Source organism: Egretta garzetta, unplaced genomic scaffold, assembly GCF_000687185.1.
Source record: "Egretta garzetta isolate BGI_Z169 unplaced genomic scaffold, ASM68718v1 scaffold96, whole genome shotgun sequence".
Classification (NCBI taxonomy): domain Eukaryota; kingdom Metazoa; phylum Chordata; class Aves; order Pelecaniformes; family Ardeidae; genus Egretta; species Egretta garzetta.
In genome coordinates, this window is record NW_009259965.1 from 759,778 (window position 1) to 772,967 (window position 13,190).

General features: G+C 38.3%; 1 protein-coding gene across 2 annotated transcripts; it reads left to right on the top strand.

Annotated features, from left to right (window-relative positions):
• The first annotated feature begins 1,826 nt into the window (after window positions 1–1,826).
• On the top strand, window positions 1,827–8,272 carry METTL6 (methyltransferase like 6). 2 transcript variants are annotated; one of them, XM_009640171.2, is made up of 5 exons: window positions 1,827–2,205; window positions 2,879–3,013; window positions 3,373–3,543; window positions 5,049–5,190; window positions 7,887–8,272. In XM_009640171.2, the coding sequence occupies exons 1-5, from the start codon at window positions 1,924–1,926 to the stop codon at window positions 8,033–8,035; spliced, it is 879 nt and encodes a 292-aa protein (XP_009638466.1). In that variant the 5' UTR covers window positions 1,827–1,923; the 3' UTR covers window positions 8,036–8,272. The 2 variants fall into 2 exon arrangements, with proteins under 2 accessions (XP_009638466.1, XP_035751594.1); XM_035895701.1 differs by lacking the exon at window positions 5,049–5,190 and having other exon boundaries at window positions 7,887–8,011.
• The last annotated feature ends 4,918 nt before the right edge of the window (window positions 8,273–13,190 follow it).

Sequence of the window (13,190 nt, forward strand, 5' to 3'; positions counted from 1 at the left end):
AGCCGGTTTCCCTGGGGGGGGGACTGGGGGCTTGCACAGAGCTGTTATCTGTTTGCGGTCTTAGGGCTGGGTTAAACACCTTTTTAAAGGCTCTTTAGCCTAAACATCGGCCAAAAACGTGTTTGTCATCGTGCTAACTTCCCACCGCAGCGTTTTCTGAGCGCAAATGGGTCAGCGAAAGGGCTAGCTTGGATTTTTAATTTTTTTCTAGCTTGTCCTGTGAAGAAATATAAACGTTGATCTTTTTGTAGTGTGCCAGGCACATAGTAGAAATTTTGATGATTAAACTTTTCGTTGAGGAGATACTCTTCTTGAGGAGACTTTCAAGGGGGCCTCTTCTTTGTAACTTTTTCTGTGGTTTTTGAAGGAAAAGGAGTCATCTGCCTCCCGTGAAGCTGGACCAAACGGTGCCAGTTCTTTTATTTCATTTGCACGCATTTGTATTTTACGTTCGTGTTTGTATTGTGTAAGATAAAATAACGTTAAGTGAAGTACCACTTTTTTGTTTGTTTTAGGCTGGATATTGTTGTTTTTTCTCATTTTCATTTTGGGGAAGTGACGCTAACGTGTGGCACGCGTACGAGTGGCATGTTTTGGCTGCCTGGGCTTCCCTGGGAGTTACTGAACCATGCAGGATTTAATTGACATGTGCCATCTTCCAGGATCTGGATGTCTGTGGCAAGGCAGAGGTCAGAACTAGTTTAACATCAGCGAAAAGATTTGGATCCCTTCACAGCCTATGCAGAACTTTTTTCATTTTTCCATTTCTGTTAACTTCTGAAAGTAAAACGACCTGTGATTGTTAAACCCAGTGTGGATCCTCAGGAGGAGGCAGTGGAGGGAATGCTGGCACAGCCCGGCTATGGGCATTTTGGCCTCAGTACTGTTTTTGCTCTTGTTCGAGTGATGTGGTGTTATAAATGCTGGTGTTTGCACCAGTGTTTTCTCACGGAGGTGAGAGCAGGAAGGAGAAATGCTAACGTGAATGGACTTTGCTTTGTTAACGTTAATGGGACTTTTAAATGTTTCAGTTATGATTCTTCTGAGGTGTTCTAACTGGGGTTAACAAGAAACAAAGCCCTTTCTTTCCTTTTAAAGTCACTTTTGGTGAAAATAAGCTTAGAGCTGCACCATCTTTCTCTTGTTAGGTAGCTTTCTAGGATGCAGTGGGAAGACCAGCAGACTCTGTTAAGTATCTTCTTTAACTTTGACATAGAATCATAGAATCATAGAATGTTTTGGGTTGGAAGGGACCCCTAGAGGTCATCTAGTCCAACCCCCCCGCAGGAGCAGGGACACCGCTAACTAGATCAGGCTGCTCAGAGCCCCGTCCAACCTGGTCTTGAATGTTTCCAGGGATGGGGCCTCCACCACCTCTCTGGGCAACCTGTTCCAGTGTTTCACCACCCTCATTGTAAAGAACTTCTTCCTTATATCTAGTCTAAACCTACCCTGGTTTAGTTTAAAACCATTACCCCTTGTCTTGTCACTGCTGGCCCTACTAAAAAGATTTTCCCCGTCTTTCCTATAGGCCCCCTTTAGGTACTGAAAGGCCGCAATCAGGTCTCCCCGCAGCCTTCTCTTCCCCAGGCTGAACAAGCCCAACTCCCTCAGCTTGTCCTCATAGGAGAGGTGCTCCAGCCCCCGGATCATTTTTGTGGCCCGTCAATGTGATGTTGTATGCAGTTGTTAGTTTTGATGGAGGACTTCTGAAAATAAGAGAAATCTGGTGGCATTGAAGTCCATCAGGTAGGACAGATCACCGTAAAATCATAGTAAGTGCATACTGTAACTCTTTTTCATTTTTTCTTCTGCTTCTAGATCCTCATTTATTTTACCTACATTAAGTGATGGAAACATACACTAAAGAAAAAAAATCACCCTTGGGTCTTTGGGATTCATATTTGTGTGAAAGAATCTAGTATGTTCCAAGAAAACACATCAGCCAATTGCTTAAATATAACAGCAGCATCTGCTGAAGATGGTGCTTTCCAAAAAAAAGGCCATAGTGTAAGAATCCTTAGCCCAGAAGAAGCTGAGAGACTGGCAAAAGATCAGGTTTTGGTATCTGAGTTCAAACAACTAAAACTGGAGAAAGAGGCACAGAAGAACTGGGATCTATTTTACAAAAGAAACAGCACCAACTTCTTCAAAGACAGACATTGGACAACGAGGGAGTTTCAAGAGTTAAAAGCATGTCGGGAGGTGAGATCTATACACTTCCTCTGTAAACCATGGGATTGATTGTTTCCAAATTATTTAATAATACTTATAACAAAGACATTAGGGTAAGAGCTGTCACGTGTTAAGTTTGCAGTGCTCTGTGTAGTTTCTCCTAATATCAAAGATACCTCCTCAGAATCAGATGCATTGGTTAGATTTCAGTTTATAATTAACCCATACTGGATACTAAGAATGAAGCCTAGTATATTTGTTTTGTGTCCTAAATAGAAAACACGTCTCTCTGTGATGTGACGTTTTCAGATGCAAGTTGGTGTACTTCAGAACACTCCTTTAAAGAAAAGCATTCAGAATTACAGGCTAATTGCAAAATATCATTAAGGGGAATAGCCAGATGCATCTGTTGTTCATTACAGCTGAATGAAGACAAGACAGAAATGGTACAACAATCTGTTGATTACTTAAGGGGTAGATGACTAAAGAAATATTAATATATTCTAAAAAGATTTGTAATTTTGCTGAAATCAAGATTTCTGTGTTGTAGTGCCAGATTATCCAATGGATGCCTACTTTGGTTTTTGAATCAGTGGTAATTAAAATTGATTATAGCTTTTAAAATGCTGATTGATCAGTGTCTCTGCTCATGTTGTGAGAAAAACAAAATGACATGCTTTATCTTGGACTTCTTCCTCCACAGTTTGCAGATCAGAAACTGACCATCCTGGAGGCAGGCTGTGGGGTTGGGAACTGCTTGTTTCCACTCTTAGAAGATGATCTGAATATTTTTGCATATGCCTGTGATTTCTCTCCTAGAGCTGTTGAGTATGTGAAGGTTGGTGTGATATTTGGAACTTCCTTTAGTGTCTCTAGAAGCTTCTGAAATTACAAATGACTGGAACAACGGGCTTCTCTTGCCTTCCCTTTTGTAAGAAGGGTAGAATAGCTTTTGCCAAAAAAAGGAGACTGATCCATTTCAGTGGAGCTCCTATGCAAGAAGCCAAACCGTTGCTCAAGACCTAGTGTTTCAGAGTCAAATTGTAGCATTATGGTAATGTCATCTGTTGGAAGTTAATGTTCTTTTGCCACCATGTTTTGTGCCGTACTACTGATTAGTTTCATAAGTTCTTTACTTTATTGCAGTAACAAGTGCTGCTAATTTTCAGTGAAAGCATACTCTTTTCATTTCCCTAGAAAAATGCCTTATACAGTACTGAAAGATGTAAAGTGTTCCAGTGTGATCTTACCAAAGATGATCTTCTAGAAAACATACCGGCAGATTCTGTGGATGTTGTCACACTTATATTTGTGCTTTCTGCCATTCATCCTGACAAAATGCATCTTGTCTTGAAGAACATTTACAAGGTAAAATCAGCTGGTTTTACAGCCTTTAAAGCTCCTTTCTTCTTCTTAGCTTGAAAGTACAAATTTTTTCTGAAAAAATAACCCCTATTGTGATGGTGATCTTTAATACTATATTCCGTGGATGTATTTAGTTAGTTCACCTAGTATACAGGACTAAAATATGTTTTACAGTGTATATTTTTCTCTCTTGGTATTATGAGGTTGTTTGGATTCTGGCCTAATAGATGCCATCAACATAATTTTGAATACCATCAACAGGTATTTTGAACCTGTGACTTGCGCTCCTAGGTTGTATGCTATGAATAAAGTTTACGGATTGCAGAAGTGTCTGTGTTGATAAGGTGTGAATGACAGTGAACCAAATTTGACTTCCAGAAGATAGAGACCTGCAGTTAGGGTCTTGTTGTTATTAAACACTCTTGATTTGTGGTGATTTAGAAGTGGGGTCTTCAGAGATCAACATTAATCTAGAGAGACTCATCTCCCTGGGCTGCCTTTGTTAGTTGATAGACTAGGATCCAGGGGGTGTTTTAAACAATCTGAGTTGTGATTGTTCTGAATTTCCCTGAGATGTCATATATTGACTGCAGAGGGAAATAGTCAACATATTTTTTGTTTATGCATATGTGTGTGTTTGTGGTTTTATATTATCAGATATCCTGTTTGTTTTGTCATCCCTAGTTTGAAAAGGGAATGTTAGATTTTTTTGGTATATCTCCAGCTGTTTTCCAAAGTCAGGATTGGTTCCTAGCTCATGCACGAGAAAAGGCTAATTATTGTTTTCTCTGTGGAGATGCCTGGCTCATTTAACTTGCTTGTAGCTTTCTGCACAAATTTGCAAGTGGCAAATACTTCTTTCTCCTCTAACAAATAGAGCTGGTATTTGATGAGGTAGGAAAGTTGCATGCATCAAATGTCTAAAGTCAGTATGGCCAATGACCATGTATTTCTAAATTTTAAATTCTTTATGGCTTCATTTCTTTACCAAAGAGCAATTAAAAAAAAAACCCAAACCACAACCCATTTTTCCTGAAATTGTTCCTTTTTGATTTCTTATTATATTGCAACATTTTTCTTTCTCACATGAAAAAAGAAATGTTATGGTATTCTAAGTTTTAATGTTAATCATTAAGCAAAATCAGATGCTAGACTGTATACTACCCAACAAAGAAAATGCCCTGTTAGGACTTAGTTTTTATTGTTAAACTGTATTTTCTTCTTTCTTCTGTATTTTAATAATGTTGCAAAAAGCTTATTTAGCTGATCAGCACCTAAACAGGTCTTGAAATTATTTGTAGACTACTATTAATGGAGAAGCATTTTTAAAGAGCGGACAATCCAGTTTGTATGCAACTTTTTTGTTGCACATGGAATGAATTCAATATATATATATTTAACTTCTGTATTGAATATGTTAGGACACCTTGTCTTATATGTGTATACAAATAAATATATATATATGGCTAAATCTTACCTTATTAAAGCGTATATGTACTCTGTGACAGGTATTAAAACCAGGCAAGTGTGTCTTGTTCAGAGACTATGGGCTGTACGATCATGCAATGCTCAGGTTTAAATCAGGCAGCAAACTTGGAGAAAACTTTTATGTTAGACAAGATGGGACAAGATCGTATTTTTTTACTGAAGGTAAGACATACTGTAGAGCGCTTTCTTTTCTGTGAATCTTTTGCTTAAACTTGCTTAAAGGAATTGCCAACATGCCCATGGAAGTTTTGTTCTACACAGATGAACTGTTAAATAGCGGTGTACTTCATTTGCCGTCCTTTTTGAGGGGAAGGTGATACTTAGACTGGCAGGACTTTTTGGAGCACTTTCTTGTTTACAAGCTTCTTGTACATGCTATAATGTGCCAAGAGCACTGGTTTCTGAATTTACTGAATTTCATTCAGATTTGTTATCTAAGGGAAAAAGACCAATGTTCAGTAAAATAATTTATCATCTCCATGAAGCAACTAAGCAGTTATTTTGGCATCATTCGTTTTGCAAGGCTATTCCTGGTGTGCAAGATGAGGTCTACTGAAGAAGTCAATGGCTTCTAAAGCGGAACCATGACTAGAGCACTGAGAAGCTTGTGCACAGATCCTGCTGAGATAGCACTGACTAACTGTGTTCACTGTCTCTTCTGGTTTTCAGTAAAGATGATGCAAAAAGCAGTTCCATGTGATACAGTATTTAAAACAGCTTTTCATTTAGTGCTCACAATGCTTTAGGAAGGAAGCTAATTATTGCAGTTTACTGGTGGGGAAATTAAAGCAGAAAGACATGAAGGAATTTGCTTAGACTCTCACAATGAGTTGGGATTATAGTTTGTCTCCTAACTCCCGGTTCCTCATGCTAGACTTCAGTGAACTATTACTTCCCCTTATCAATTATAGGTCATTGTGTAATAAGAACGGTGTGTTTATTTCTGTGGGGCTCTTTGTTCTTCGTCTAAAGCAAAATACAGCCACTGAAGAGACTGATTTGGAGCCACGTAAATGTTATTCATATTTTATGACCTAATTGCTTCTGATATATAAAAACATTAATCTTGTCTGACATCTTTCTATTCTTTACGGGACAATGATGAAACCTGAGATGAGGCAGGGTGTGCTACGACTTAATTGAAGCATTTCTAGAACTGTTATTTATTGAGTGATTTTTAGTTCTCTTTAAACAATTATCTCTTACAAAGAGAATGGAACCTAAAGGGAACAAATAAGACACTGTGGAATTTTAAGTAAGAGACTGTAGAATTTTAAATCCCACTTTTATTGTGTATTAGAATTGTTTCTGAATGAGAATTTCCTTGCTTGTATGCATGTTTGTTTTGGGGGAAGAATTGAGGTAGGGAAGAGAAAGAGGAAGGAAGGAGAAAAAAGAGACTTTATCTTATATTGCTTGTGTTAGCAATTGTTTTGCCTTGGGCTGGTCTGTGACTGTCTCATGCACCACCTCTACTCCCATTTTTAATTATTGTAATCTCATTCATCTCACTAATTTTGATATAAATATTGCTTAATGCTTGAAAATTCTTTTGTTACTACAAATGTGACTCTCATCATTTCCGCGCAGTTTGCAACTCATGCTATTTTTCATTTGTTTGGCACTCCACTGGTACACCAAATAATTGCTGCATGAGGTGATTTGAATGATGTTTATTTATAATATCTCTAGCCTCAGATAACAACACTGAGCTGCTTCCATGGGAAAAAAAAATCCATCCTTCCAGTGTTTGAAGTAATATTAAATTTGTGGAGGAATGCATGGTTGTAATTTTGTGTTATGAAATATGTGCAACTTCCTCACAATGAGATTTCAATAGGTCCAATATTAAGTGCTGTTTATTTATATGTCATTGATGTGGGTCCCCCATTTTACATGAACACACCATGTTTACAGCCAGTGCATGTGGCTTCATGATGGGCTTAGGTTGATTTCAGCCTGCACTACCACCAAAGTGGGTGGTCTCACCTTCTTTCCTCAACATACCACCTCTTCTAGTGCTGGGGTTCCTGTACCCCCCTGATCAGCCATTTCATCGAGCTCTGACCCCCCCAAACAGTGAAAAAATGGCATGCCTTTGTTTTCTATGAAGTAGCACAAGGTTAGAATGGCTTCAATTTATTGTGAAATTGCCACCTGAGTAAATGAAACAAAGTGCAGGAAAGGAAAAGTAATGATTTTTAATTAACGTGACAAGTCAATAGCATGAGCAGCCCCTCTCTGCTGCTTAGGTCACCCTGTTGGTGAGGTACTTCTGCTTTCCCTCAGGGAGATACACTTTGAGTAAAAAATTCTTTTCTTTATGGAAAATTCTTTCAGTTTGACTTAGTAGAGGCTTGGTACTACCATATCCATTTTGCCATTTTGTCCATTTTTCTGTTGAGCAATGGCATATGAATGTGTGGTAACGTAGGGTGGTATTCTTCTTCAAGCAGAGAGGCATCTATAAGGCTGGATTACCTTTGAAGTATTTGAAATAAGTGATGTATTCAGCTAGTGAAGGTCAGCTGCACAAAGTGAAAATGCACTGGCATCAGTCACAAGAAGAATGACAAAGCTCAGTAAAAATGAGAGATGTGTCAAGTTTTAGAAACTAAGCTAGCTAGCTTAAGCCCCAGTTTTGCAAGCTGTTTTGCTTAGGTTGATGTTTCCAAAGGAGATCTGTACTGATTTTTATTCAGTGGTCTGCCTGCATAAAACAGCTTGAAATCTGAAGGCCTGTGTGATTTTCATGCTGTAACACATAAGAACATATGCTTATATAATTGCTGACTAGTGTTTTAAAAATAGCTTAAACATAATATTTCATCTTACATTTTTTTTAAATTCTCTTCCAGAGTTCTTGGCTCAGCTTTTCAAGGCTGAGGGATACGAGCAAGTGGTCAATGAATATGTGCAGCGAGAAACTGTGAATAGGAAAGAAGACTTGCGTGTTCCAAGAGTTTTTCTTCAAAGCAAATTTCAAAAGCCTTTCAGTAAGACATAAGTTCTTGCTGATTAGCAACAGCTTGTTGAAATAGAAGCTAGCACGTAGTTTTTACTTGTGTGTGCTCATCTTTCTGGTAAACCAGAAATGACTGCATCCAGTACCTTTTGTTGGTTTTCATCCCCAGACACGAAATATGAATGCTATTTCTAATTCAAATTTAAGATGGGTTAGTGATGCAGGCAACCTGTTGAGTATCTGTGTTCCTGCTTCTAAAGTAAAGCTTGTGCAGCATTGTTGGAGGATCAGGTAAAGCACACTAAATATGTTTAATTTTAAGCACTAGTTTTCATTAGTTATTGTCATAATTGTTATTTCCATTTTTATTAAAAACTATTTTTTAAATAAGTATCCTGTGTTTCCTATCACATATGTTTTTTGTGGCCGGTTAAAGTTATGGTATTTCATCTGCTTTCTGTACTTGCAGGACTTCTAAGTATAATTTCTCAGATAGGGGAATGAAACAGACTCAGTGAGTGGTATAATGTAAGCTGCTTTGGTATTTTAATAATGGTATCTTTTTAATGTGCTCAGCATTCAGATATGTAAACAAATGTTTATATTCTAAATAAGATCCTCATTTATCTGATTTCATGCTTGGAGAAAGTTGTTAGAGGATCAGGGTTGGTTTTAGCCCTAATTAATTTCAGATGTTCTTTGTTTGATGAACAGAAATAGTTGAGTTTCCCACTTGGAACTGAAATCAGTGAGTCAGAAGTACTTTCTTTTATATCAAGTGTAGTCAGCTGCTTCTTCCCTGAGCAGATGTTTTAATTTTTTTCCATCACTCTCAGGAAAGGTGTTGGTCTTTGCTGTTCCTATCACCAAAAGCCACTGCATTAATGCTGTGGCTCATAGCCAGGCACAGACCTGACTGCTTGAAGGGACTTCATCCTTTCTCTTCAATAGCCCTGGCGCTTTGCACTGCAGAACCTCTTTGTTCTTGGATGATACAATCTCAGAAACATGCCTGGATCTTTAACCAGCATTTTGAACAGCTGCTGTGCAGCAGAGGAAGCTCAGAATTATCCGGTGACTTGTGCAATGGGCTTTGCTGGTCTTGTGTAATGTACACAAGTTGCAACAAGGGAAATTCCAATAAAATACTAGGATTTTTTTATTTTTTGTGTGTAAGGGGAGGTCAGACATTGGGACAGGGTCCAGAGAAGTTGTGGAACCTCCGTCCTTGGAAATACTCGGAAATGGACTGGACAAGGCCTTGAGCAACCCGTGGCTTTATTTGAGAGCGGACCTGTTCCAAGTAGGGATTTCATCTCTGTATATATTAGTATATGATTTATTGACTCAGGCTGTCATTCCACTGGATTTGTGTGTTGCTAGATGACCCAGTCATACACATCTGATGTGGACCAGAGGTATTTGCCTCTGTTCATGACAAACTAGCTATAAGATGTGGTGGCGATTTTTTTTTTTTTTTTTTTTTTTTTTTCTCAGCACTCTGAACACTGGCTGTGTGTGCGTGGAGGCAAAGAAAGTAATAACTTTTCCAGCATAAAGCCTAATGTAACAAAGCTAACCAGTCAGAATTTTTTGAACAAATTGGAGCTGCCAGAGGTCTTATTCAATTGATATGTTTATAAATAAATTTGTAGCAGATCATTGCTTTATATCAGGGCACCACAGCTTTTTTTTTTTGGTCTGATACCATGAGCTCCAAAGCTGGATTTATTGTGTGATCAAACTTTGGCCTCAGAGGAAAAAGAAATTAAGCCACACAATTCTTCTAACGACTCTTTGAGGAGGGTTATTACATGACATCTCCTTTTTTTATGGGGAATATCATCCCAGGGATTTATGCATTGCTGACCCCTACTGTGCAACTCATTAGCACTTTCTGCCATACTAGTAATAAATATCTAGTAACATTTATAGTAAATGAAAAAATATGTTTAAAAGGGTACAACAATGATAGCATTATTATAATCTGAGTAATCATCATTTTGTGGCTTCTGTACAGCAGTTCTGCAGTGACTGTGTGTAGTCTGAGCTCTGTTGATTTTTAGGGGGGTTTGAACCCTGTAACACCAGGTGCCTTACAAGACTGAATGTTTGGTCCTTTCAGAGTATACAGCACATAAATGAGACTGAAGGATTGCCTTGTGTGGCTCCTCGTCACTTTGGCATATGATTGTCAGCATATGCAAAGGCAAGTGTACTAAAGTGAGCATCCCAAAAAGGAAATTTAAATGTAGGCAAGTATTAAAAATATTAATTGGAAGGTTTGAGTAAACCCAATAGACTTAGCTGCAGCCAGCCATTGACTTCCTTTTTATACTGATCTAACTGTTGCCTGAACAATGATACTCCTTTTTGTGGCTGTAGCTTCAGTGTTTCTGTGTGTTTCTACTTGAGGAATTACTGTCACTTTTTGAGTAGCAATACATTAAATGGAGAATAGTAGTTCAGTCTCATTTCCAGTCAGACCTGGAAAATAAAGTAGCATGCATTAGCGCCCTTGCCAGAGATGCCTTCAGCTATAGCTTTCGTAAAGCACAGATTGTTTTGAGAAGAGTGGTCAGAAAGCTTTATTTGGTCTCTATGCATGTGCTTCTGTGAACTCTAAATCATTGCAATTTTTCTAACTGTGGTAAAGTTTGAGGAAGTTGAGTCAGCTTTCAGAAATCCTTGCCTCATCATGTGCGACACAGTAAATGATTGGTACTTCCCCCCGCAACCCTTCAGCCTTTCCAAGCTCATGTAAGCTCACCAGAGGTAGCACATGCCAAGCATGCCTGTACCTCCTATCCTTACTTGAAGAATTGTCCTTAAGGAAGTGTGGTAATCAGGGCAAACTTGGAAAAAATATACATGCACTGACTCATGGTCACCTTGCACAAATAAGCTACTATGCTGTGATTTTAATAAATATCTTGACTGTTCTTTGATTTAAATTGTCTTCAATCAATGGGGGCTGCTGAGACTGACTCAGTTGTCTGTGGAAGACCTTCCTTTTGTTTCCCTTAAACTGAACCAGCTGCTCTGTCTGGCAAGCATAAGTGCTAAGTTACTTCATGCCATCACCTTGTTCTGAGCAATATTTAGAATAGAAGCAAATAATTATTGTAGTAGTAGGACTAAGAAAAGTCAGTTTCTTTATTTTTTTAAATGTTTTTATGGTTTGGTGTGCTGTGTTTACATTCTCTGATGTTTAATAAAGTATGAACTTTGGTAAAAGCTTTTCCTGCGGTTAGGGAATCCTAAATATCACTTTCTAGAGTGGGATTCTTTCATGTCTCCTACTGGAATTAGACAGCATATATTAAGGGGTCATGTTAATGGGGCAGTGAGTCAGTGAGGACATTAGTAAGGTCTGTTTCTTGGCTATTTTCATCAAATTTACAGTAATATAATGTCTTTGAGTCTTCTGACATTTCATGTCCTTTACATGTTCTGCCAAATTTTAGTTGATATTGTCCAATGTGTTTGACAACAGGCTAAGACTAGACAGAAATCCACACATGTATTGTGCATGTACTGTATGCATGGGTAAACTTTCTTTCCTTAGGAATATGGGCTACTGAGAAAAATCCATTCGAACTTTCAAGTAGTGGTATCACAGCAGGTTTTGTGTTGTTCGTTTGATAGCTAAAAGGCTATTTCTGTACATCTTTCAGGTACCTGAAGGTTCCTTGAGTTCTAAAGGCATAATATTTAAGCAGTTAATAGAACATTATTCTCATGTTTGATTGTGCATCATTTCTATGAAATGAAGTGCTATAAAAGTGGGACCTAAAACTCTAGCATGTATAAGCATCAACAGCCAACTGTAGAACATACAGCCTTGGTCTCATAGGAGGAAACTGGTATATGAAATCTGAAAGGTCATTTATCAGCCTAACTGATGTCCTTTTTTTATTTTTTTCTTGATTTATTGTACAGTTTATACATCTGAATATATTGGGAGATACAAATTACCAGTTAGGAAGTATTTTACTGGAAGAGTTATTTGAAAGATACATATATATTTGGAGAGGATATCAGTGTTGAGCATCGGTATGTAAGGAAAAAAGGTAAGATTACATTTAAGCTTCTGGGGAAAAAAAGGTTTTCTGAGTTTCACAGGCCAAGGATGACATGCAATTAAATGAGTTGTTCATCTAAAAGGTGAAATTTTGGGACTGAAAGCCTGCAGCTTCCAAAATGAGACCAATGTTACTAGACAGGCAGAAGGGCGACATCTAATTGTGTGCAATAGTAGTAATACACGTAAGGCGATCTGGGAAGTAGAATTTTATATTGGAAAGACAGCATGAAGGTACAGTTAATGAAAATAGGTAAGTTTGCTTATGGATTTTTATCTTCCATAATGTAGCTATGATGAATTTTTCACTGGTTATGTTTGTTATTATTAGGAAAGATTGCGAGCCATTTCAAACATTTGGGAGGAAACACTTGCTAGTTATACATTCTGCAAAAACATCTGGCCCTTGGGTGCAGTAGGTTCAGGATATGAGTGTGTTTGCACTGTGTATTTGTAATGTGAGTGCATTTATTAGAACAAAGGCAGATGGTGAGCCTGTACTGTGGGGCAGCACATAGAGGCATTGCTTGCAAAGATAAAAGCTATTAGCCAGGTAAGATGTTCCATTAGAGAACTTCTTTCACTCCTGGTTCCCAGGCTAATGTGTACCATTTGTTGTGTTTGCAGCAGGGAGATAATACTGCTGCTGTGAAATCAGGGAAGGCAAGGGCACAAGGAAAAGTGTGTGTGATATTTCCCCCCCCCCCCCCCCCCAAAATGACTGGTGATTTAAATGATTGTGGGTTGGGAACACTTATCCCCTTTTCCAGCAAGTCTTAGGTGTCATCCTTGGAAAACTGAGTTGCTTTTGAAGGTCTTTGCCAAAGACACAGGTGTAACCAATGTGTGCTTGTAGATTATGTGAAGTGAAAGATTTGGAAAGGCAGCTGTGTGACTGAAAATACAAATCCAGATTTGTTTTTCTGCCTTTACTTGTAAGAAGATTTATGCTTCGCTGTCACTACAGTGCTTTTTCAGAGTTCCCACTCTGGGAACAGCACTGTGTGCTGTCTTATCATTGTTTAAGCTAAATGTCCCCTGTCAACTCCAGCTCACGTTTCGCATGCCTGTAGTATCCAGAGAACTTAGAACAGGTATAACTGAGGGTAGTTG